Genomic DNA, 27,692 nt, shown 5'->3' with positions numbered 1-27,692 from the left:
ATCTATGGAACAGGAGAAAGTATTTGCAAACCATATATCTGATAAGGGGTTAATAACCAAATATGTAAGGAACTAATGCAACTCAATAGCAAAAAACTGAATAACCCAACTTAAAAATTGGCAAAGGACCTAAGTAGACATTTTTTCAAAGACCTACAAATGGCCAACAGGTACATGAAAATGTGCTCAACATCACTATTCATAAGAGAAATGCAAATCAAAAGGACAATGAGATATCACCTCATACCTGTTAGGATGGCTATTATGAAAAAAATGAGGTAACAAGTGTTGATGAGGATGCAGAGAAAAGGGAACACATGTACACTGTTGGTGGAAATGTAAATTGGTGCGGCCATGATGGAAAACCATGTGGAGGTTCCTCAAAAAATTAAAAATAGAATTACTATACAATTCAGCAGTCCTACTTCTAATTATATATCTAATGGAAATGAAATCAGTAACTCAAAAAGGTATCTGTACCCCAGTGTTTATTACAGCATTATTTACTATAGCCAAGATATGGAAACAACCTAAATGTCTATCAACAGGTGAATGAAGAAAAACCGTAGTATATAAACACAATGGGATATTACTCTGCCTTTAAAAAGAAGGATATCCTGCCACGTGCAACAACATGAATGAGTCTGGAGGACATTATGCTAAGTGAAGTAAACCAGATATAGAAAGACAAATACTGTATGATATCACTTATATGTGGCATCTAAAAAAGTCAAACTCATAGAAGCAGAGAGTAGAGCAGTGGTTGCGTGGGGAGTGGGAGAAATGGGGACATGTTGGTCAAAGAGTACAAACTTTCAGTTATAAGATGAACAAGTTCTGGGGCTCTAATGTACAGCATGGGTGGTGCTGAATGTGTTGATCTGATATTACGCAATGTATATCAACTCATTGATATACTTTGCCCTTTGCCTTATTTGCTTTGAATATATTCAATCTCTGTCAACTATATATTTTTAAAGTAAAATAGTATCACACTAGATAACAAGAAAAAAAGTATAAAACAGCATTATTTACTAACTAAATAAATTTACGACCTAAATACCTAACCATACATACTCAAACCTTCAATCAGGTATAAGAGTTTGAGACACTTTCAGAATTCAATTTTACCTGTGGTGTGTCCTTCCTCAGGAACAACTAGAATCCAGTAATTAGGAAGCCCAGTACCAGGCAGAAGCCAAGGGGAGTTCCATGGCCATGATTGTCTAGCAAATTCAGACAGCAGCTGATCCATATCAGAGCAAGGCAAATGGCTGTGGGAGGGTTATCTTTAGAAAAAGAGAAAAAGCAAGAAAGTAATCAATTTATACTGTTTTTGGCAAAAGGTAGAATAAAAGCATCAGGGGATTTTATAGCACTCTTTCAGAGTTAGTGAAAAAATAGTATGAAGTGCATTACAAAATAAAGCCAATGAAAAGGGGGCAGGAAAAAAATGCTGCATGTGACATGAAGTGTAATCATTATAACTCTAGTCAAGTGTGAGTGATACCTGATTGTCATAATATTATAAAACCTGAATGTGAATTTGCACTGATATGAAAGATTTGTGAAATTAACTGTATTACAAGCATAGAGAATGAAGACATTAAATTGTTTAATTGTTAACCTTCTATAATAGATGAGTGATAATGCCTCAAATTAATAAATCAATAATAGCAATATAACATGCTATTTAGATATAAGCAGGTTAATAGCAGAATAAATATTTTAAATAATTAGCTGGGAGTTAGACTGAGGATTGGGGAAGAATTGGGAAAGAGACTGCAATTCTCATTATAAGACCTGTAATAATATTTGACTTTAAAAAATGTGTATTTTTTAATTGAACAAAAACATTAGTAAGAAAAATAAATAAAAATAAGTTAGGCTTTAGTTCGCTTCTCAAGAGAAAGACTTTCTGCAGGAAGTCAATTTTAAGAGAAGATTTCACAAATAGGACTTAATTTAATTTGATGTTACAGAGAAAAGTACAGCATCCAGGTGGTATGAGCAGGCTGTCTGGGGAGAGGAGGAAACTGGTCTTAACTGGATGCAGGTCTGGGATTCAGGATAGCTGGGGCATGATGTGGGATTCATGAGGTCAGAATTGGGAAGTCCATTTATAGATGCCTAGAGTGAAAAATATAGCTAAGGTGTAACTTGTGAGGCACATGCTGAGATGGCTATGTGAAGCCATGTGCCACTGTAGAAAGAATCAAACCTCTGCTTTCTAGTCTCTTTTGCCACAAGAAAAAATGGGGAATTAGAAGCTGTTGTCTTTTGGGCAACCAACTCAAATACCAATGCGATTAGTTTCTCTTTCAGTTTTCTGAAATAGATGGGTTTACAGTCAAGGGAGTAATATTTCAGAAGAGGCCTTTAAAAATGTAGCCATTGGTTTTCAAGTTTCAAGTTTTCTGTTGGAATTTCCTAAAAACTGAATTCTTTGCCATTGAAGACAACTGGGTGGTATTACTGTAGAGAAAATTCATATTCTCTCTCCCTCCCCCTCTCTCCTACACACACATACACTGATATAGTCTGAATGTTTGTGTCTCCCCCAAATGCATCTATTGAAATTTAACCCCAAGGTGACAGTATTAAGAGGTGGGGCTTTTGGTGACTCTTATGCCTTAAGGGCAAAGCCTTCATGAATGAGATGAGTGCCCTTATAAAAGAGTCCCCAGAGAGTCTGGTTGTCCCATCTACCATTTGTGGAGGCAGCTAGAAGGTACCATCTATGAACCAGAAAGTGGCCCTCACCAGAATTGAATCTGCCAGCATCTTGAGTTTGGACTTACACGCCAGAACTGTGGGAAATAAATTTCTGTTATTTATAAGCTACCCAGTTTATGGTATTTTGCTTTTGTCCTGAACAGACATACACACGCGCCGAGTGTAATTAGGTTTGATCTTTAATTTTCTCTAACCATGTGAATATTATATTATGTGATTCCTTGGTTGTGCTTAAAAACAACATTCTTAGATCCCATCCCAGATTTCTCTCCAGTGCCCGTAAAAGTCCCTGTTATGTCTTTCTAAACACCTTCAAGCGGATGTCATCAAGTCCAACTGGTGGGATCTTTTGGTTGCCTCGGTTTTCCCCACTTGTCAAAGATGTTGAAGTGTCTTGCAGGCATTGCCCTCTGCATGTCGCTCACCGAGGAGCATGTTGCTCTCTAAGCACCTTGCAAGTGCTCCCTACCAGCACCCACAGTCACAGGTACCCAGTAAATCTCTGAGACCAGGAGGCTGGGGTACCTTGCAATTGCTCTTATGCTCGAGGGGAGCAGGGCCCCTTGAGTCCGCTGCAGCCTGAAATCCCTATGCCTAAATGTGACCTTCTCTAATAATTGAGGAGGAGATAGTATGGAGGGGTTTTGGCAGCACCGGTTCTGACCACCAGACTGTGGGATTTAGGCTCATTAACCACACAAGGAACCATTTCATCTTCCCTCAACTGAGGAAGTTTCAGCCTGATTAACAGTATCGTTCCTTCCCAATGTAAAATTCTGTAAGAAAGTATTGAACTCAAAAGAGAAAATAAGTGACTGTTTTATAATAAAAATGGACTAGATAGTACTGAGTTAGTAGTACTAGTTAGGACTGAGCATGTCTGGTGGCATATTAGGGCATGTGTTCAGAGAGACCCTTCTGCACCCGTTTACCCCTTTTGAGCCCGAGTCTGTCATCCAGCACATGTGCGCCACATATAACAAGGAAAAGCCAAAACATTTTTGAAAAATTATACTATTCACAAAAAGTACCTTGGCAACACTTCCCAGAGGAGACTGGGGGTGAAGGGGCAGGAAGGGCAACGTTTCATATATAAAAGATAGTCTATTCTTAAGTAAAAAATGTTAAATTATATTGAGTGATGCAATCACTTTAACATTTTTCCCTAGGGCTTTGTGCCCTATTTTAGTAACAAAAGATCAGCTGTTTCCAACCATGCCCCTCAATCAGCTTTCTAAAGAAATAAAAGAATCTTCTAAAATACCAGAAGGGAATAAAAGAATAGGTTGTCCTTATAAGGCACCAATAACCTCATTTGAAAAGTAATTTTATGTGTTAGAGAAGCAATTCTCCCCTTGTCTGTGTGACAATTTAACAAGAATCTAACAGATTTATCTAGCAACTTGAACAAGTGACAATATCCAGAGTGAGTGTTGGCAATTGAGGTGCATTTGGGAAGATGTGAACATACAGCAAAATCCTAGGGTGCATTTTTTTTCTTTTCCATGGTCTTGGGGGTTTTTTACAAAATGGTTGTATGCTTTCAATCTGTGGACCTGACAAAGTAAGGGCTTTTGAATGTCTCTTTATTGAAATGCGATCTTTGCCCTGTTCTTCAAGACCTGCCTATTTGGGATGGAGTAATATGGAACCTAGTTGGTGGACAGAGCCCTAAACATGGATAATGACCAGGACACGCCAAGCTGGGCAATGGTAGTAGCAGGTGTAGATGTGGTCAAACTATGTCCCCAGTTGGCAAACAAGATGAACTCCTTTTGGCTCAAAAGTTAAAAACAGAACCAAGAGGCCATGTCAGGGTGAGGAAGCATTCCTGCTCTCTGTGTCCTTGGACAGTTTTGCAGAAGCTGTTTTTCTGCAACCAAGTCAACAGTTTTTGGAAACAACTACAACTGGAAATTCCTCCATCTGACCACCAACAAGACCACCTATACCAACCAGCCAACCAACCACCTAAAACCAGCCAATTAACCACCAGAGACTGGTGATCTGGGGCTTAAAGGCCATCCAGCCAATATTCTTCCTTGCTCCCAACACGCCTCACCTGCCCTGCCCTGCAGTTTTGGCTTTTGACATCTCCCTCTCCCCTACCCTTCCTGGGAGTGCACTTTCCAAAGCTGCATCTTCGCAATCTGCAGAGTGCTTTTGAAAAATAAAGTTCTCCTTTGGCCTCCACAAATCTCATTGGTCTTTCGTTAACAATATTAACACAAATTAATGCATACATGTCATAAAATTACAAAATCAACCAAAATTTCTTTCTTGCCCTAGAATATTTTAATAACTAATGTTTTCACATGATATAAAAAGTATTCCCTTGTTTGGCTGGGGCTGGCACCATGTTTCCACACAAATCTCTGTCTGTATCACAGCCCTCTGGCTCTGCAGCCATCCTGATTCCATATTGCCTTCTTATGTGGAATCATGAGTTTATAAAGCAGGGCTTGGTAAAAAGACACTCTACACATTATCTTGTGCTTTGTTCTAACCAATAATTGATCATTTTGCTTGACTAATTCAAAAGATAGAGAACCGTGATTTACAAAGAAACTCCGTCAATCTTCAGAGTATGCTACTTGTTTGCATTTTTGCATCAAAATCTGTTTTTTGGTTTGTAACTTATTAGTTCTAGTCCCATGCTCTTGAGTCACTGAAAATAGATCTGCCCCTGTTTCTTGTTGAAATCAGCTAACATGTTCCTCCGTGCCTATGAATCCATATACTCAACTATTTCATCCACCTCTCATAGAACATAGAAATGATTGAAATTATCAACATTTCAAAATTCTGGTGTATCTGTACAGCTTTGTCTCTTTCCTAAAGTAGGAAAGCTGTTTTTATGCTTGTCTCCTGATGGAAATCCATCTTAGTTTACTGCTCAGATCCTCACCTTTTCCTTCTCCCCTATTCATCCTACCATGCCTCACCTCCCACTCCTAATCAACACCCAGTGTGATAGTGCAGATTGCCCAGAGGATCTTCCACAGGATCTACCGTCACCTGCCCCGTCACTCCTAGTCTCTACTGGTTATAAGCTCCCTTTCTGGCAGGGGCTAAGGCTCCCTCATAAATGAGAAGTCAAGGAAATATTTTTGTTTGGCTGAATTCTAAACACTAGTGCATTTATTTGTTTTGGTTTGCTGTTAATTTTATATATCAAATCCTCCAGTGGATACTTTTCTGATACCATTGAATGTGGAACTAATATTGACCATCTTTAATGGCATCTTTGTAAGGAACTCTGTTGAAAGGTGAAATTAAGTCTGTAATTTGTGTTCCAGTTTCGAGGATGGAGTGTCACATGGAACTTATTACCATGTACTGATGTAATCTGATCAACAAGATCAGCACTCTTCTTAGGTTGTGGTTTCAAAAAAAGTCTTTAGGCAAAACTTAAATTGTGGAGAGGGTTATTCTCTGGAGTTTCTAGGAGTTATTGAAATTGTTATGTTGCAAAAACATTTGGTTTGGAAAAATCATGAGATTTGGTTTTTTTAGACCTATGACAAGAAGTCCCAGAGGAAAATGAAATATAAGCAATCTGGATAAGGCAAAACATTAATTCCTTTCTGAAACAAACCTCAAAAAAGCAAGAATCATTATGAGGTGCTCCACCAGGCCCATTTTCAGTCTAGTAAAGACAGAATCTTCCCTCTAGTCTTTAGAAAGAAACTGGAAGTTAATCCGAGATGAAGGCCTTGCAGTGATGGATAAAGCCAAAGGTCTCTTCCTGCCTGAGGACGAAAACCTGAGGGAAAAAGGGGACTGGAGCCAGTTCACGCTGTGGCAGCAAGGTGAGCTTCTGACTTCTAGGTGGTTCTCTGCAGCCCGAACTTGATGGGAAGTGGGTACTGACAAGAGTCTTCTGTTGATGCTTCGCAGAACTGGAATTCCTGGGCTTAAACGAGGGGCCCAAAAAAAACCTAGGTTTTTGAAATCTGTTCATTGTTTTTGAAAACTACATCTGAGCCCTTATTTGTATGTGTGAAGGTATATTTCTGTGTGTGTATATCCACATGTGTATTTGGATACAAATTTGTAAATGGTGTTCTGATTTTTCTGGTCTTTCCTGTTGAATGATGTGTTACTGACTATAACCCTACTGTGTAGGCATAACTGAACAGTCTAGCAGGTGTTATCAGTGTATTAGAAAGTTATATCCCTGAGCATCATTTGCTCCTGTAAAATGGAGGTGACTTTGCATGGCAAAATGATATCAACACGGATGATGGTAAAAGTGGTAACACAAGAGCTGGTAAAAATGGTAACACACCAGAGTGACAAGACAATGATAACTGCTGTCTCAGCTCTTCAGGAATAGGCCATGGTTCATACCGAAATTCATATTTTTTTAGCTTAACCCAGGTACAGGCACACATATGGGGCTCCAGCGTGTGTGTGTGTGTGTGTGTGTTTTCAATGAATTGATGTATTTATCTATCTTTAAAATGAGGAGCATTAAATTTTATCTTTAAGACTCTCCAATTTTCTCCTTGAAAAGTGGAGTTAGCCTGGGTTAACAATAACTATACAAAAGTAAATTTATTTTGAAGACTAAACAGCACGTGCTGCATATCTTCAGCTACAGAAAACAAATTCAGATTATAATATGCATCTAATTTATACTAAAGAACAAATAAGGACAGTCAGAGTGGTTTCTATGTAAGAATAAGAGGAACTACTTTAGTAATATTTTCAAGGATACTTCCATCAAAAGAGAGATAACCATGAAAAAAGTGACTATCCACTTTTTGCCAACAAGATTTTTTTAAATGGAGCTGTACAATCCCTATGTGGGCAATATGCTAATTTGCCACTGACATGTCACTAAGATGAGTCCATTCTATTGGCACTTATGTGTTCACCTGATACTTTGATTCCATTAACATCCTTATGCATCATAGAACCTACGGGCCTTCTAGAGCAATGCTTCAGAATAGTGGACATCCTAGCACTAATTTCTAGAAACCATAGTTTCTGCCAAAAGAAAAAGTATTTGATAAAATTAATATGCAAAATATTATAAGACATAAAAAGTATTAAGCAAGAAAGAAAATAACTTACGGAGTCAATAATTTTGTTGGAGGTAACATTTTGTCTTCTAAATTTTCACATAGGTGGAATATACCTGATGTTCCATGAACTACTTTATTTCTTAGAATGTATTTTACTTTCTTAGTATCTTTGTTAAATTCTTATTCCCATTGAATGGAATTTACATGTTCTTTCTTTCTCTTTCTTACATGTGATAGAATTGTAATTCCTGAATTTATATTTTCTCTTCCTTCTCCTGTTCTTTTTTGTTTTGTTTTATTTTTCTTTTAAATATTTTGATTGGAATTCCTTAGTAAATTTATTTTCATTCTTTCTTATTAATAAAAGCATTTAAGGCTATGCACTGACCTATAGTTACAGCTTTGAATGTATTCCCTACAGTGTAATATATGGTATTTTTACCTGAGTTATTTTCAAAAAAGACTGCATTTCTGCCCTGGTTTCCATGTTGACTTTAAATGATCTATATGTATATGTGCCTGTGTGTGATTGAGCATATGTTTTCCAATCTGTTGTCGTTGCTTCAACATTGATTGATTGATTGACAGGATCTTGCTCTCTTGCCTAGGTTGGCATGCAATGGTGCAATCCTAGCTCACTACAGCTTCCAACTCCTGGGCTCAAGCAATTCTCCTCCCAAGTAGCTAGGACTACATGTGTGCATCTACATACCCAGCTGATTTTTAAATGTTTTTATAGAGGTGGGGTCTCACTATATTGCCCAGGCTGGTCTTGAATTCCTGGCTTCAAGTGACCCTATTATCTTGGCCTCCTAAAATGCTGAGATTACAGATATAAGCCACTGCACTCAGCCTGCTTCAAATTTTAAAACTGAGTTTCTAGTTTTATTTTATTGTCACAAAGGGATAAAATTCACATAGTTTCCCTTTTAGGAAGATTTTTTAAAGTTCTTTATGGTCTTTGGTTTGTGATTCCATGGTTCTAATGGGGGAATCCAGTAACTATTTTCTAGAAACAAATTCATAGTATAAAGAATAAGTTTGGGGCTCGGTGTGGTGGCTCATGCCTGTAATCCCAGCACCCTGGGAGGCCAAGGCAGGCAGATCATTTGAGGTCAGGAGTTGAGGCCCAACTTGGCCCACACGCTGAAACCCCGTCTCTACCAAAAAGACAAAAAATTAGCTGGGTATGGTAGCACGTTCCTGTAATTCCAGCTACTCGGGAGGCTGAGGTAGGAGAATCGCTTGAACCCAGGAAGCAGAGATTGCAGTGAGCCGAGATCATGCCACTGCACTCCAGCCCGGGCAACAGAACGAGACTGTGTCCAAAAAAAAAAAAAGAGGAAAGCAAATATAAGTTTTGTGGCAAGTACTATTGTAGCTTACGCAGAAGCAGGATGGCATCCATCTCAGGTGCTGTGGTTCAGAAATAGAGAAGCAGAATTCTGGAGTGGAAGGGACAGGGGTGGACATGGTAGGGAGGGAGGTGAAAGACCAGTTTGTTTAGCCACATTGAGAGCTCAGATTCAGAGAAAAAGGTGATGAATATCGGGCTCAGTAAAGACTTAGCTGTTGTCTAGTTAGCAAACCATGCTGCTGGGTAGTCGAATGCCTAAGGCTGAGGCTGGAAGTTTTGTGAAGTAAAATTGTGGTATGTCTCTACTATGGACTGAACTGTGTTCCCCCAAAATTCATATGTTGAAGCCCTAACCCCCAATGTGACTGTATTTGGTGATAGGGCCTTTAAGGAGATAGTTAAGATTAAATGAGGTCATAAGGATGAGGCCCTGACCCAATATAACTGATGCCCTAATAAGAAGAGGAAGAGACACTAGATGTGTTAGTCTGTTCTCACACTGCTATGAAGATACACTAGGTAATTTATACGAAAAACAGGTTTAATTGACACACAGTTCCACATGACTGGGGAGGTCTCAGGAAACTTACAATCATGGTGGAAGGCACCTCTTCACAGGGCAGCAGGAGAGAGAATGAGTACCAAGCAAAGGCGGAAGCCCCTTATAAAACCATCAGCTCTCATGAGAACTAACTCACTATCATGAGAACAGGATGGGGGAAACCACTGCCATGATTCAGTTATCTCCGCCGGGTCCCTCCCATGACACATGGGGATTATGGGGACTATAATTCAAGTTGGGATTTGGGTGGGGATGCAGCCAAACCATATCACTAGGGATGGGAAAAGGACGTATGAAGGCACAACAAGAAGGTGGGCACCTAAGAGCCAAGAAGAGAGGCCTCAGGAGAAACCAAGCCTGCCCACACCTTAATTTTGGACTTTCAGCCTCCAGAACTATGAGAAAATATACTTCTGTTGTTTAAGCCACTCAGTCTGTGGTATTTGCTTGCGGCAGCCCTAGTGAACTGATAACAGTCTCCAAGTAGTTTCATTAGGACTGAACTATATTCCTTTATGAGGACTGGCTTTTTAGAGTTGAAGGGAAAAAAATGGAATCAGCAAATATAAATAATAATGTTGTTCCCCAAAAATATGTTTATAAATTGTTATGTGAATGTTATGGAACATCTATTTTGCTCATATTTTAGTAAGTGCCACCAACAGTGATTAAAATATGCCACACATGTGCAGTCATTTTTTTCTTCCAGAGCCCATGGGAAAGGTGCTAACTGACCCCAACAACCTTTCTGAATAAGCTGAGGCTGAACCTCTAAGTACTTCTCAACAGTGTTCTAGGTGACTGCTAGCAACTGATCAGAGTTGTCATGCAAGATGGAACCTGTTGTTGCCCCAGAAGTAGAGCCTTGAAATTTATAAAAGATACAACCCAGGATACCAGCTCCATGAATAGCCCTCACAAAGTATATTCATGTGTAAGAAGTGATAGATTTAAATGACTCTTTCAGATTCACATTGGCTGTTAGATCTCTTTCTAGAGCTATTTTCCCAAAGAGCAAGGTTTATTACTTCTTGAGAGTTACTTTAACGTTGATGAGAAATAATTGAACAACAACAAAGCCGCAGTGAGTTGCAGATGCTGGGCATTCCTCTTCAGGCTAACTGGTTTGCTCCTGCACAGCTGCCTTCTAATTTACAACGCAACAAAATGAGAAATTATGCTTTAAAGCACAGGCTTTGGAAACCAGCAATCCTAGGTTAGAGTCCTGGATGCACCGCTTGTTAGCTGTGTGATGTATGCATGCCCCTGAATCTCTGAGCTTCAAATCTCTCATCTGAAAAATGGCAAATAGTGCCTCAAGTATGGGGTTGTTACTAGCATCAGTGAGCACTAGATGAAAGACTTGGCACAGTTATCCAATATATGATAGTAATATTACATTTTTATGGCCTAACAATAGCACATGATGTAATAACATTAATGAAGAGGTGGTCTCTGGTCTGGTTAAGAGCATGAACACTGGGTCCGGTCTGGCTGAAATGAAATTCCTGCTCTGCTGTTTACTTTGTGACCCCTCTGTGGCTCAATTGCCTTTCTATAAAATATAACACCAATCGAGCCTCTCTTATGGCATGTTGTAGACGTCAAATGAGGCAGTCTCATCATCACCTGGCCTATGGTGAGCACCGAGGAACTGTTGTCGCATTCCTTGGACACTCACGATCAGGTGTGAATAGTTAAAATCACCAGTGACAGTGCATGAACGCCCAGAGTCTACTGCACAGAGAATCTGTGTTTACAGACCAGAAAGATAAATGTGTCTAAAGGACTAGAGGTGTTCTCTAATCCCATGAAAATCTCAGGGACACAACCCATTTGGTTACCCATTCATCACCTGTCATTCAGGTGAGGCACATCTATTCTCCAGGTAGCACATGCTCAGCCATGCGGTGCTTGTGAGAACTCCAGGCCACCTCTGGTTGCTCCTCAAGCCACCAGTTTCTCTTAACTGCTGCCTCGATGGCACAGAGCTCAGAACTGGGAACTCCTGCCAAGCAGCCCCAGACCCTGCACACCAGAAGCCTTGGAAAGCCCAGGCTTAAAAATGCTTTATGATGACTCATAGATTTATGTAATATTCACCCAAACTGACATTTATTGTTCATTTGGGGAACTCCCTTAATAACTAAAAATAGCAATTAACATTTTATTCAATTAAGAGCCAAAAAGGTTACTTAGAAAAAGCTAAGTTGTTTTCCAAAACATTGAGCTCCATTTGATTGGGGCGAATATCTTTTAGTTGCATTTTTTGTAACTCTTATTTTATTCTCATTATATGATTATCTTAGAACACAATTAACATTAATTAAATAAAATTAAACTCAGCTTTAGATGTAGCAGTCTCTTGTAGGAATCTTGAACAGGGAATTAAAATGTCTCTGACTTTTAAAAATACCTTTGTTTTACTCCCCTGTGAGAGCAGATGATACTGTGTACATTCTGAGTACATTTTCCCTAATAAGCAGGGGCTTTATAGAGTGTAAAGAAATTTGCATAGTTCAGGATGCTTAAATGATATGTCCCAGAATCTGTGCTCTTGACAGTCATGCATAGAATATGTCCTCTCTCAAAGACCCCTTCTTCATTTAAATCCTATTCTTTATCATCATATATAGGATGATCTGGATATTGAAAGAGACAATAAAATTCCAATAAAAATAGTGTTTTGGGAACTAATATAGAAATGAATTTCTAGGTTAGAAATATAATATAAACTATTTTCCTTCTTTAGGGGATGTATTAGTTTCCTGTGGCTGCTGTAACAAATTACCACAAAACTTAATAGCTTAAAACACAGACACATTTGTTATCTTATAGTTCTAGAGGTCAGAAGTCTATGATGGATCACACTGGGCTAAAATACAAGTGTCACCAAGGCTGTATTCCCTCTGGAGTCTCGCTTCTAGAGGCTGCCCACATTCCCCGGCTTGTGACCCCCTTCCATCTTCAGAGCCAGCAGTGGCCAGTCAAGTCTTTCTCATGCTGTATCACTCTGACACTTACTCATCTGCCTCCTCCTCCCACATTTAAGGATGCTGTGATTACCTTGGGCCCATCCAGGTAATCTTAGATAATCTTATTTTAAGGTGAGCTGATAAGAAATCTCAGTGCCACTTACAGCCTTAATTCCCCCTTGCATGAAAGGTAACGTATTCACAGGTTATGGGGTGAGGGTATGGACATCTTTTGGGAGGTGACTGTTATTTTGCCTGTCACAGGGGAAAAAATAAGTACATTTGGCCTTTGAACAACATGAGTTTGAACTGCATGGGTCCACTATGTACGAATTTTTGTCAATATATTGGAAAATTTGTTGAGATTTGTGACAATTTGAAAAAAACTTGCAGATGAACCTTGTAGCCTGGAAATATTTTTAAAAATTAAGAAAAATTAGGTGTGTCATGAATGCATGAAATATATATAGGTACTAATCTATTTTATCATTTACTATATATATATACACACAAATCTATTATAAAGAAATAAAATTTATCAACATATGCATGGAAGCACTTAGAGACCATACATAGCACCATTCACAGTCAAGAGAAATGTAAACAAACATAAAGATGCAGTGTTAAATCATAATTCCATTAAATTAACTGTAGTACAGATTATACTACTGTAACAGTTTCATAGCTGCCTCCTGTTGCTATTCAGCAAGCTCAAGTGTTTTGAGTATCTGCTTAAAATAACATGTGATACTGTCGTCTCCATCTGAGCAGTTCCTATCTCCAGTAAATTGCGTATCATGGTAAAAAGTGGTCTCTTATGGTTCTTGTGTATTTTTCCTTGTGTTTAATGCAATGCTGCAAACCTCAAATAACACCATGGGACCTATACAAACAGCAACTAGTGATGCTGGAAATGCTGCCAAGAAGCAGAGAAAAGTCATGACCCTACAAGAAAAAGTTGAATTACTTGATATGTACTATAGATTAAGGTCTGTACCTGTAGTTGCAGGCCATTTCAGACATTCAATTCATCTTGTAAACAGATGATGTAAACTTATGGTATCGATAAAATACAGTACAGTACTGTAAAAGTATTTTATCTTCCTTATTATTTTCTTAATACCATTTTCTTTTTTTCAGCTTACTTTATTGTAAGACTAGAGTATATAACACATATAACATACAAAATATGTTAATCAGCTATTTATGATATAGGGTAAGGCTTCCAGTCAACAGTAGGCTATTAGTTGTTAAGTTTTTAGGGAGTCAAAAGTTATACACAGATTTTCGGCTGCATGGAGGATCGAAGCCCCTAACCCCTGTGTTGCTCAAGGTCAACTGCCTTTAACCTGCGACTTGTCCGTTAGACATTCTTGGTCAAATAGTCCAACACCGAGTGGAGAATTTGGCTCCCTGCTCTGCCAGTCACTACCTATTGGAGCAAGACATGTCTTCTTTATTGATTAATTTTTCTTATTTTCCAATAAGCCTTTTGCATTCCTACTTCATCTTCTCATGTTTACTCAATCTTCTCATTCCTGCAGTGAAGATGACATATAGCTCTCACTTCATCTAAATGGGATAAGTTTAAGCTTTACTGTGATTTGTTTCCAACAGTTATGTTATTTATTCTAGGAAGAAGAAATGAAAATGCCTGCAAAGGAGCTCCTAAAACCTGTACCTTACTAGAAAAGTTCCCCGAGACAACAGGATGCAGAAGAGGACAGGTACCAAGAGTGTCGTGCTGGGGAGAACACAATTAATTGTTAGGAATAAGGGCATGTTGACCTTTACAAAGAAATGGTTGTTCCTTTGGCCCAGTGAATGCCTCTTTTTACGTGCCCTTTTTACTGAAACATAATTTTATGTGGTTGACGTCAGAATTGAGGGTGGAAAATGTTCAGTGTTTATCGCTTTGTGGAAAATGTGAGTGCTTATTTTTAGTTCCTTCACAAAGAAATAAGACTTGAATATAAATATTAAATCTTACAAAGGCGCTAATCCAAACTGACAGTAATTTTTTACTGTCACCTTAACTTAGCAGTTCCTCCACACCTTGATAAATGGCTGAATGGAGTGTCATGTTTTCTATGCAGATCAAATATTCCATCATGCACCCTGGGACTCACGTGTGGCCGCACACAGGGCCCACAAACTGCAGGCTCCGAATGCACCTGGGCTTGGTGATTCCCAAGGAAGGCTGCAAGATTCGATGTGCCAATGAGACCAAGTATGTGTCCTCTGTTATCCGTCATATCCATCACCTCTGAGGATGAGAGTTTGTTACAACAGAGCTGTGTTCCTTTGGATTACTTGTCTTCTTTTGTAGCTGAAGCAGACTGGAGCAAAGTGATATTAATCCAAACTCTTGAGTCTATACCCCTTCTTGGTGCTTTCTGTTAGCCTGGAGACATTGCCCAGCTCTAGGGCTGCCCTCTTCCATTATTTCTCAGCAGAGTACTTATCTAGTTGAGGAGCTGCCTTGTTTCTCTCTGTGGGTAGACAGATGTGCATTCAGAGTCAGCCAGCATGCATTGAGCCCTGTAGATGTTATGCATTGTGTTTCCTGCTTTGCAACCTGACTTATTCATGAATACAAGAAGTCTTCCTAACTGAAGAACTCACCCCATGATATTTATACATTTTGATCTAGAGGAGATGGTATAGTGCAATGGAAGCTGGCTGCCTTTTTCAAATCCCAGCTCTGCCACCTAACCTGTGTAACCTTGGCTAGTTACTTAATCCCTTCAAACATCAGCCTTCTTGCTTATAAAATTGGCAGTGATAACATCTACTTTGCAGGGTTGTTGTATGGATTAACTGGAATAATGTCTACAAGGTGCTCAGTCCATGTTCTGGTATCAGTAGGGACGTGATGAATGTTAGATCTCCTCTCCCTCCCTTGCCTCTTGCTTTCCTAATCATGACAGGTTTATTCATGATCTTTTGAACAAACCATACTCGCTCTGGCTTCTGTATCTGTGGTGCTGATAATCTCTGTCCTTAGAATGCCCATCTTTTCACCTATCCAAAATTAGTTTTATAAAAATACAACCTCTCAGAGTATATATCCTCAGTAATCCCATTCCCTATCTTCTAATGCTCTTTATTCATTAATATAATTTTACCCTTATCTCTATAGCAAGCTGTATGTAAGCTCCTGGAGATCAGAAACCACGTTATTGTCATCTTACACATTTCTTATTGTCCTTAGTAGAGGTCTGAGTGGAGGATGAGTGCTCAGGGGTCTGCAGAATTGTTTATTTGGTTATTGGCAGATAAGTGCCCTGGGCAGCCCATGGTGCTATGGGAAATTCAGAGATGACTGAGAAGGGGCCATCCTCTGCTGGGTGTGTTGCTCAGGAAGATAACGCAAGATTGAAGGCCATAGGGGTCGTAAAAGAGGTACTACAATGGCCTCTCTACAGAAAAGCTAAAAATTCTACAGATGGCTCCATGAGCAGGAGCCTCACCTGCTTGCAGGGACTCAACTTGCAGAGTGGCAGTTTTTAAAGACAAGAAGGATTCGAACATTGAAAGCTAAAGAGGGATATTCCGAAACAGTATCCATTACAGGCACAGAGGCCAAAAATTATGGCCACATATGAAGAATATTGAATAATACATCAGCAGCCAGCAGTGTATGGTACATAAAGAATAAGGTTGCAAAGTGAAAGAGTCTTTTTAGAAACTAAATCATAGGAGGCTTTGAATCCCAAACTAATGGGATCAGACCTTTATTAGGAAGTTACTGTGGAACCCATGGGTGAATCCTGTGGGGACAGTGGGAAGAACAATTAGCAGGCTATCACAGCGGCCCACCCAAAAGATAAGCAGAGCTGGAATTGGGATGCTGGAAAGAAATGGAGACTAGAGAGCAGATGCAAGAGATATCAGGTGACTCTTGAATGTGTGGTACAGGAATGGGGCATCCAAGATGCTGCTGCAATTGCAGTCTTTGGACAGTGGAGGGTGGCGATGCTTGAGCAAATCTTGGGAATTTGGGAGGCATGAGGCAAGTTCAAGGAAAGGAAGAGGAATTCAGTGCTTGTGCATATTTTATTTAGTTGCTATTGGAACACACTTGTAGAACCATCCAGGAGGTGGCTGGAAATAGAGACCTGGCACTCAGGGGAGAAGGTAAGTCTAGAGATAAAGATTTGAGAGTCACGCTTAGCAAGAACTTCTAGAGGAAGCTTGAGACAATCAAACGATGACAGAAATGAAAAGGTTCCATGAAAACATCTATATTTAAAAGACAGAAGGAGGAAGGAGAACCAAGAAGGAAATGGGTCAAGAAAGGCAGAATCAGGTAGATCAGGAGGAGGAATCAGGGATCACTGGACAGGTAGAAGTTTTTTCAGGCATGGAATGAATCTTGTCTTACGTTGGGAACCTGGTTTGGGTCTTCAGGGTCTCTCTGCCAAAGTGAAAAGGAGCAGGGACACATCGGGGGATGCCAGGAATTTAGAGAAGAGGTGGGAGAATGCTGTAGCAGGCACAGATTGACAAGGTAACTCCTTGGAGATCACATGAGAGCATGAGGCAGTGGAGATGGAGAAGAGCACCTAGCCGCACGCCTCAGTGCTCCTTAGGCTTTTAGGGTTTATTTGTTCTTTCACCAGCTCACTCACTCTCTCCCTCACCTCCTACCTCCTATGTTTTCTCTCTCCCTCCCTCCTTTCCTTCCTCCTCCCTCCCTTCTTTCCTTTCTGCTTGCCTGCCTGCCTGCCTCCCTCCTTCTCTCCCTCCCTGCCTCCCTGCCTCCCCGTGTTCCTGCCTTCCTGCCTTCCTCATTCTCTTCTGTATTCTGCTTGTAGATACTTGGAACAAAATCACTAGAGAAAAATCCACTTAGGGCCAGGCAAGGTGGTTCATGCCTATAATCCCAGAACTTTGGGAAGCCAAAGCAGGAGGATTGCTTGAGGCCAGGAGTTCAAGACCAGCCTGAGCAACACAGTAAGACCCCATTCCCACAGAAACAATTTTTTTTTTTTTTGAGACGGAGTCTCGCTCTGTCGCCCAAGCTGGAGTACAATGGGGTGATCTCGGCTCACTGCAAGCTCTGCCTCCCAGGTTCACCCTATTCTCCTGCCTTAGACTCCCGAGTAGCTGGGACTACAGGTGCCCACCACCATGCCCGGCTAATTTGTTTGTATTTTTAGTAGAGACGGGGTTTCACCGTGTTAGCCAGGATGGTCTTGATCTCCTGACCTCGTGATCTGCCTGCCTGGGCCTCCCAAAGTTCTGGGATTACAGGCATGAGCCACCACGCCCAGTCATAAAAACAACTTTTAAAAAAAATATGCTAGCATGATGGCATGCACCTGTACTCCCAGCTACTCAGGAAGCAGAGGCAGGTTAATCGCTTGAGCCCAGGAGTTCAAGGCTGCAGCGAGCTGTAATTACACCATAGCACTCCAGCCTGGGTGACAGAGCAAGACCCTGTCTTAAAAAAAGAATAATAATAAATCTACTTAGGCATAGGCAGGGAGAGGAAGAGAGATGGAACTGAGCTTAGTCTTCAGTGGCCTGAGGCAGAAAGAGAAATCCAAGATTGGAAGAATGGATGTGGCAATCAAGAACGGGAGCAGGTGGATAGTGCCAGGAGGCTTAGCACAAAGTCACAGAGGGCTCAAGACGCATGTTGGGCATGGTGGCATAGGCCTATAGTCACAGCCACTAAAGTGGCTGAGGCAGGAGGATCACTAGAGCCCAGGAGTTTGAGGCTGCAGTGAGCCATGATTGCACCACTGCACTCCAACAAACATAGTGAGACCCCATCTCTTTAAAAAAAAAATAAAAAAACAAATGCAGGAGTGATGCTGAGAGACCTGCCCCAGGAGCACATTTGTAGGTGCATTCCCCACTCCCGGCTCCCAGCAAACACCTTGTGTCCATGTTTGATAAAGAAAACAACTGCCAACCCCTCCCCTGAAGCTTAAAACATAATTAGGTTTAACCATCTTCACCTAGCAGAGGCAGAGGAGGGTTAGAAGGACGACTGCAGCCCACTCAGAGGGGGGCCTTGAATGAGATCTTTAACTTGGCAGCCCCTCAGTTTCTGCTGAGGTAAAATACAACCTACTTTGTGTGACAGGAAGGAGCTGCTGATAATAATAATTTGCAGATGGTGTATTTTGCAAATCCACAGTGATTATTTAAAAGTGCTTGCAACTCACCTGCCTATTATTGGGCCAGGGAGACTACAATGCTTCCGTCCTTTCCTCCCTGAAGAGTTGCTGAGCACAGGGGCCCTTCTGCCTCATCGTGACTGCTGGTCAGCAGCCCTTCTCCACTTTCTTTCTATTGTGCCAGCTTTATGTTGTGTTGCATTCTCATCCTTAATATTTCTTAACTCAAGGGTAGTTGAGTTGGGCTTAGCACTTCATTACAAAATAGTGCTTTTCATAAGAGAAATGTGTCAATTAAAGTGCTGTGCAATGCTTACAGTGAAAAGAGCTGGAAATCTGATAGTAGTTTATAAACTCTGAGGACAGAAAGACTCTAGTATGAAATCTGGAAGTTCTGTGCTATGATTGTAGAAGTTCTTTTTGCATGGAAAGAAAAACACACACACCAAGAAATCGGTTTCCTTGTGCTAGTCAAAGGCAGCAATTTTTCAGAACGTCTCAACTTCTAAAAGAGGAGGTTACCTGTAGCGATTTGTACGTTGTTGTTCTTAGGTATTAATAATCAGATTAAGATTTCCGCCAGTGTGTATACAGTTTAAATATTCCATCCCTGCAAAGCATAGCGTAGCTCTCTGAGGATGAACTGGTAGGTATGCAGCCCTTACCACTGTAAATGAAATGATCATTTCAAATTAGTAAATGCCTTCTGATTAGAAAACTGATACACGTCCCTCACACATAATTCATATAACACAGAGAAGCTCAATAAAAATGTATTTTTTTATCCCAATACAGAGTTATTGCCAGGTGCTTCTCAATGTCTATATATGTGTATTGATGATAATGATTAGAGTAATAATATATGTTGTTCCAAAATTGTATCTGTGTCAAACACAGTTCTAAGCACTGTACATACATTAACTCATTCATGCTTATGGCAATCCTGTGAGATTAGGATTATTAAAATTCCTGTTTTACAGTGGAGGAGACTGAAGTATAAAGTTAAGTAACTTGCCTGAGGTTGACATTTATATATGTTTCCTAAGGTTGCCACAACAAATTATCACAAACTGAATGACTTACAACAGAAATGTATTCTTTCGTGGTTCTGGAGGCCAAAGTATAAAACTAGGGTGTCGGCAAGGTGGTTCTTTCTGGAGGCTCTAAGGGAGAATCTGTTCCCCTGTCCTAGCTTCTGGCTGCTGGCAGCCCTTGGGGTTCTTTGGTTTATAGACACATCACTTCAGTCCCTGCCTCTGTGTTCACATTGCTTTCTCCCCGAGTCTTCTCCTCTTTTCTTTTATAAGAACATTTATCATTGGATTGAGGGCCTACCCTAATCCAGGGTGATCTCATCTCAAAATCCTTAACTTAATTCAATCTGCAAAGACCTTTTTTCCAAATCAGGTGATAGTCACAGATTCCAGATGAATCTATCTTTTTTAGCGGGGAAGGAGGGTGGGGCGGCTTATGGGGACATTCAACTCACTACAATTTTAGTAGTGGGTTCAGTTCCAGGCATTCTGGCTTGAAAGTTTGTGTTCTAGACATGATCACATAGCCTTGCTTGGGCTTTTTGGATTTTGTTGTAGTTTATACGATTAGGATTATGCTGTACTTATAAGGTGATCACTTCAAATGCTGCTTTTTGTTTCCAGACAAGTAGAGAAAGCAGCTGGGAGTTTCCCCTTCTGGGCCTTCTGTTCATGTCACCTCAGGGGGACCATGCTTTGTGGTCTGTAAAATAAGCTCATTAGAGCCAGATGTGGTGCCTCACGCCTGTAATCCCAGTACTTTGGGAGGCCGAGGCTGGCGGATCACTTCAGGTCAGGAGTTCAAGACAAGCCTGACCAACATGGTGAAACCCCGTCTCTACTAAAAATACAAAAGTTATTATTATTATTTTTTTGTGTGTGGTGGCTAATGCCTGTAATCCTAGCTACTCAGGAGGCTGAGGCAGGAGAATCACTTGAACCAGGGAGGCGGAGGTTGCAATGAGCCGAGATCTCGCCACTGCACTCTAGCCTGGGTGACAAGAGTGAAACTCCATCTCAAAAAAAAAAAAAAAAAAGAAAAATAAGCTATTTAGCAATTTTGATCCAGAGCTGAGTAAACTTGAGTCAGGGAATAAACATGCCCCCAGTGAGTGGGAATTAATTGTTGTACTCAGGGGGTGGCTGAGTTGTGTGAGCTTTAAATGATCCCAGAGAGAAATTCATTCTTCTGAATCTCCAAGGGCATTCCACAGTGTGCTGGAACTGTGCTAAGAGAAGGAACCATGACCTTGGAGCTCTCCTGCAGATTCAGCATTATAGCCTGCAAATTGCTAGCCTGAAATGTTGAACAAGACTGATAGATTGTCAGGAAAGCACACATCGACATTAGCGTCACAGCGACAGATTGAAAAAACGAATTGGCAATCGGTGGTTTAGTCCTATGTAATTCTATATTGCTGTAGAAATAATGGCCTTCCTCCATAGACCTCAAGTATTTTATAACATATATTTTCATTCATTTCTCAAGGTTCCAATTAGGAAGATTGTGTGAAAGTCATGCTAAAATATTAACAATAAGAGAGACTTAATTTTTTAACCCATCATGAATTCTTCATAGACAATATTTGTTTAGTTTTCATAAAGTGTCCAAGGAGATAATTTTAAGACTTACTGTAGTTTTTGAATCACACTGTGGAAGCTGCAATTTGCCAAATCTTTTAGAACCAAATATTTTCATCCCTCCTTTCGTCTTTTTTTACTATTCTCCCTGAAATCATAAACCTTCTGTTCCACAAGATATTTGCCCATCTTCATCTGCATTGCAGTGTGACCTTATCCACAGGTCATCTCTGAAGCCTGCCCATCTAGGACTGTAGAACAAAAAGGACAGTTTTTAACCAGATAGGATGTTTTCCTGAAGGTTTGTTATTGAATAGTAACATTTTTTCCTCTTCTTTCATTTGAGCAACTTGGTGAATTAAACACATCCATACCATGTCTTGACCCCCGCTCTGTGACCCAGTGGTGTGTCTGTGGCTGTTCCTACACATGAGTACATAGAAAGCGCACACATACATTTCTCCACCTCCACAGGGAATGGCAGTTCCCATATGGAAAATGGATTCTGTTCCAAATATTTGTTTGTTGAACTGATTGGTGAAAAGCTGGGATCCATTTTTCTCTAGCAATAGTAAATGATGTGTGGCCATTTCTAGGTCAGCTCCCAGAAGCTTTTTAACTAATAATCTTTATTAATAGGACTCTAGAACCAGTGACTATTTATAATAATGTTTCTGTAGGAAAAAAATGCATCCTGAGCTTTTATTTCAGATTTTAGTGTTAGGTATCTTCATAAAAGCATATTAATAATGCTGAAGTCGCATGACTTGGGTTTAAATCCTGGCTTTCCCTCTTGTCAAGAGTAACTCTAGATAATTTGCATAACCTCATTAAGCCTCAATGTCCCCATCTGTAAATTAGAAAGAGTAAAAGTATGTCTTTTGTGGTTTTGAGTATGAAAGTAATCCATATGAATGCACTCAGAACTGTATTTACAAAGTGCTGTGTGGTAAATGCATTCAGTATATTTGAGTTTTTATTATTCTCCTGTCTGATTGCCACAGAAATGGAGACTTTTGTCCTTACATTCCAGGGAGTGAGATCAAGCACTCTCATAACACTGGAGGTGGTGCTTACAGCCTGGAGTGTGTACTCGGACAGCGATGGGGAAGGGACTTCAAGGAGTTGGGAAGGAGGAGTGAAATAGGAGCTGGTCATGTGGACCAGGGCAGGTGAAGGAATGGTACAGATGGGGGAGTGATTTGATAGGCCTGGAGCTGGGAGGGACCCTGGGGAAGGGAGGTGTGACAAGAATGCAGCAGAGACCCTCCCTGCTACTCACATCTCTTTCTTCTCTCTGTGCCCCTACCCTGGAACTGGAGAGGTACCGGAAAGAGGGAAGGCATCCCATCTCTACAGCCCTATTGTCAGAGGCAATTGAACCAGAGCAACTCCATCTTGAATAGGAGCTGGGTAAAACAAGGCTGAGATCTACTGGGCTGCATTCCCAGACAGTTAAGGCATTCTAAGTCACAGGGTGAGATAGGAGGTCAGCGAAAGATATAGGTCATACAGACCTTGCTGATAAAACAGGTTGCAGCAAAGAAGCTGGCTAAAACCCACCAAAACCAAGATGATCACGAGAGTAATCTCTGGTCATCCTCACTCCTACACTCCCACCAGCGCCTGGACAGTTTACAGATACCATGGCAATGTCAAGAAGTTACCCTATGTGGTCTAAAAATGGGAGGCATTTTTAGACCACATTCCTTGTTTAGCAGATAATCAAGAAATAACCATAAAAATGGGCAACCAGCAACCTATGGAGTAGTCATTGGAGTATCCATTCTTTTATTCCTTTACATTCTTAATAAACTTGCTTTCACTTTACTCTATGGACTCACCCTGAATTCTTTCTTGTTCGAGATCCAAGAACCCTCTTTTGGGCTCTGGATCAGGATGCTTTCCAGTAACACTATAACTTTTTCTTTTCCTCTTCCCTTTCTTTTTCCTCCTCCTTCAGTGCCTTCATCTGAGTTACAAAACCCTTAAATACTGGTGACCTGGAACTAAGAGGAGGAAGGCAGAAGTTGTTTGTGTGTGTTAGAAGGGGAGAGAGAGAAGAGGAAGGGTGACAATGCAGTTTTACGTTTTGCTTACAGTGTGCCATGCCAGGGCTTTCAATGGAGTCTGAACCGGGGAATTTCAGTAGATCGGAATGAGTAAGAGCTGTGTCAAATGTCCGTATTCCTGAGCTCTTTGACCCTTTTCTGTTTTCCACTCAGCCTGTTTCATGCCTTGCAGGCCACCTCAGCATATCATCTACAGATGCTAAGAATGTCTCTTAGGACCATGTCTGCTTCGGCCATAGAATCAGTGTCACTGCAGACATCTGAACCTGTTTTCATGTGATTCCTTTGCTTGAAAATCACAATCATGTCCTTTGCCTATCTCAGAACATTTTAGCAAAGATAATTAAGATATTATCTATCAAATTTCTAGGTGGAAGACTCTGTAAGCACCTAGTATCATCACTTAGCCTTATTATTATCAATGGTAATTCTGTGACCAAATTATAGTTATTAAACATGCACTGCCACCATTTTATCCTTATCATTATTTATAATTATAATAATTTGAGAAGTTGACAGATTATGGAATACTGTTTTATCTTGGGACCAGATATTCTTATATCTTTTGACAATCCAGAGAGAGGCTTTCTTCTCTTAGTGGTAAGAAATTCTAACAGAAGGCCAGGAGCAGTGGCTCATGCCTGTAATCCCAACTCTTTGAGAGGCCAAGGCAGGAGAATTGTTTGAGCCCAGGAGTTGGAGAGCATCTTGGGCAACATAGAGAAACCCCATCTCTACAAAAAAAAAGTCCAAAAATTAGCTGGATGTGATGGTGCACACCTGTAGTCCTAGGTACTCGGGAGGCTGAGGTGGGAGGATCACCTGAGCCTGGAAGGCACAGGCTGCAGTGAGCTGTGATGGTGCCACCACACTCCAGCCTGGGTGACAGAGCAGATCCTATCTTGAAAAAATAAAGTGTTGGGTGGGAGGAGAGAAAGCGAGGAAGGAAAGGAGGAAGTTCCAACAGTGAACCAAGCTTCCAGGGATGGAGAGCAGTGCCCACCCCCAATGCTGCTTCTCTGAGTCCTTAGACAAGGGCTGTAGCAGTACTTCCAGGCAGACCTCTGTCACAGGCCACTTTGAAGATGGTTTCTCCAAAAGGCTGATTCTATGTCATAATTTGAGTGTAACTTAATCTTATTTGATGGAGCTTTGCTCACAAAGCAAGTGGCCTGAAAACTAACTTTGCATTCTAGAGAGTCTTTGGTTTTCATTCAGAAGTGATTTGACATCTTTATGCTCCTCTCCCTTTGTTGTGGAAGAAAAGCACTCATCCTTTCCCAAGCATGTATACACCTTGAATTTCACCTGGAGTCACTTAAGCCTGGACATCGCTTGTATGAGGTTTTATTGTTCTTTCATTTTGCCCTTTTAGGTGAATCATGACTGCAGTTTTAGTCATTCTATCTCTAGTAACTGATTGAAAGACACCATTTTTTTTAAGAATTCAGAAGAAATCTACATTAAAAAATCTACGTTATGTAATTGACTATCTTTGCTATTTTCTGGGGGAAATGCATGAAAGAAAGTGGAAGGGCAAATAAATCCAACAGCACTCACTTTCCCCAAGAGTTTTGTGACCCTAAAACAGTCCAATTAACAACCCTTTGGGATACCTCCCCAAATTTCTCATTTATAAAATCGATTAATTAATGGTTTACACTAATCTGTATTGTGCTTAATGTATCTGGAAAGCTGCAAGCCTGTGGTTCTTAAGTTCTACTCTTATATGCACTGATGTTCCATGAGTGACCAGCGTGTTCTGGTGCTAATAACTTTTCCCAGTTCTCAAGGAATTTAATTTAATGAATGGAATGCTTAAGGCCTTTTTCCCATAAAACATTTCTAGATCTTTGGCTTTGTTATACCTATCATAGTCTAGTGAAAAATGTCATTTTGTGTGGGCTAGAATTTTCTATTCAGTTATTTTAATTACTTCTAGTATTTTAAGTAGTTTCCGGTTTCTCTGCCACCCAAAAAACTTTGAAAATCACTTGTCATTGCTGTACAAAGTACATTTCACAGATGCTCTGACGATGTTTTTATATCTCATCTCCCTTGGAAGTTTTTAGTTGTCTGAAAGGAAGGCAGATTTCATAAGGAGTGATGCCAAGGTCATTTTTGGTAACATACCACCTCCCAACATTTCACCTCTGTCTTTTATCTTTTCCCTATTTTTCTTTATATTTTCATTCCTTTTCTGTTTTATATTTTCTGTCATTAGTTGAATATCTACTATGTGCCAACCATGTGCTAATCCTCACATCAATTATGCCAATGAAGATTTGAAGACTCAATTATGCTAAGTAGCTCACCTTAGGTCCCATAAGTAATAAATGCCAGGGTCAAGAGGCTTCCCCTCAAAGACCATAAATTTCCATCTTGCTGTATTGCTTCTCTCTTTCTCCTCTACCACATGCTCTCCTTTGCCTTTCCCTTTTTTCTCTATTTAATTGTAGTAAAATACACATAACGAAATTTACCATATTATCCATTTTTGGGTGTGCAGTTTAGTGATGTTAAGTACATCCATATTGTATGACCATCAACATGATCTATCCTCAGAACTCTTTCTAACTTGCAAAACTGAAACTATAACCATTAAATAACTCCCATTCCCCTCCTCCCACCGGCCACTGGCAATACTCTTCTCTTTTCTGTCTCTATGAATTTAACTGCTAGTCTAGGACCTCAGATGTGTAGAATAAAATAGTAATTATCCTTTTATGTCTGGCTTATTTTACTTGACATAATGTCCTCAGAGTTCATACACATTGTAGCATGTGTCAAAATTTCCCTTCTTTTTGAGGCTGAATTAATATTCCATTGTATGTGTATACCACATTTTGTTTTTCTGTTCATTCATCAATAGACACGTGGGTGGCTCACACCTTCTGGCTATTGTGAATAGTGCTGCTGTGAACATAGGTGCACTGCCTTTCGTTTTGAGTACACTTCCTCCCTCATCTTTTACATAAATTATAAGGCTTGTCTGTGGTATCCACTGACATTGCTTAATCCCAGTGACAACACTAAGACCTAGAAAATGCCTGCCTAACTGTGGAAGCTGTGAACTGTTTCACTGATTTTTCTTGTCAGCGTATTTCCCCCACTTGGTTTTACGTTTGTTCTCAAGTTGGGTTTTCCATGGTAATGAATGCATATTCTGCCCTTTGCTCCTAAGTCCATAGATTTCTATCTTTTGCTACCCTTGATGGAACTCTAATGGAACCCTAAAAACCTTCAGAGGAGTTGTAAAAGAGCCAATCAACATGTGTGTGTTGAATGCAAGCGATGAGGCAAGGTGTATTAGTCCATTTCCATGCAGCTGATAAAGACATACCTGAGACTGAGAAGAAAAAGAAGTTTGATTGCACTTACAGTTCCACATGGCTGGGGAGGACTCAGAATCATGGCAAGAGTCAAAAGGTGCTCTTCTTCTTCTTCTCCTTCTCCTTCTTCTTCTTCTTCTTTCTTTTCCTTTTCCTTTTTTTTTTTTTTTTTTTTTTTTTGGTGATGGAATCTTGCCCTGTCACCCAGTCTGGAGCACAGTGGCTTGATCTCGGCTCACTGCAACTTCTGCCTCCCAAGTTCAAGTAATTTTCCTGCCTCAGTCTCCTGAGTAACTGGGATTACAGGCATGCGCCACTACACCCAGCTAATTTTTGTATTTTTAGTAGAGATGGGGGTTTCACCATGTTGGCCAGGCTGGCCTTGAACTCCTGATCTTGTGAACCTCCCTCCTCGGCCTCCCAAAGTGCTGAGAGTACAGGCATGAGCCACCACACCCAGCTGAAAGGCACATCTTACATAGTGGCAGCAAGAGAAAATAAGGAAGATGCAAAAATGGAAACCCCTGATGAAACCATCAGATCTCATGATACTTGTTCACTGTGATGAGAACGGTATGGGGGAAACTGCCCCATGATTCAAATTATCTCTCATCGGGTCCTTCCCACAACACATGGGAATTATGGGAGTACAATTCAAGATGAAATTTGGGTGGGGACACAGCCAAACCGTATCATGAAGTATGTGAGATAGCACACTGGGTGGAGGTGGGAGGGTAGGTAGAGAAGTAGAGGTTTGGTTCCCAACTTCAATGAACTGTCAACTTGGAAAAGCTCAGTACTTTATCTGTTAGTTTACATAACTTGGAAATTTTATTATCAGATTTATTCAGTATGTCAGTTATTTTCCACTGGAAT

At 40.4% G+C, this 27,692-nt stretch overlaps 1 protein-coding gene across 2 annotated transcripts in view; it reads left to right on the top strand.

Moving 5' to 3' along the window:
• The window catches only part of ASPH (aspartate beta-hydroxylase), a 222,139-nt gene that overhangs the window by 190,221 nt on the left and 4,226 nt on the right, over positions 1-27,692 (top strand). For both annotated transcript variants that reach the window (XM_025393195.1, XM_025393196.1), the window contains exons 22-24: positions 6,413-6,548; positions 14,299-14,390; positions 14,760-14,893. In XM_025393195.1, coding sequence (XP_025248980.1) covers positions 6,413-6,548; positions 14,299-14,390; positions 14,760-14,893 — 362 coding nt within the window. The remainder of the gene's footprint in view (positions 1-6,412; positions 6,549-14,298; positions 14,391-14,759; positions 14,894-27,692) is intronic.

The sequence above is a fragment of the Theropithecus gelada genome, chromosome 8 (assembly GCF_003255815.1).
Source record: "Theropithecus gelada isolate Dixy chromosome 8, Tgel_1.0, whole genome shotgun sequence".
Taxonomy (NCBI): domain Eukaryota; kingdom Metazoa; phylum Chordata; class Mammalia; order Primates; family Cercopithecidae; genus Theropithecus; species Theropithecus gelada.
Note: the sequence above shows the minus strand (reverse complement) of the source record. Positions and strands in the feature narration are given on the sequence as shown.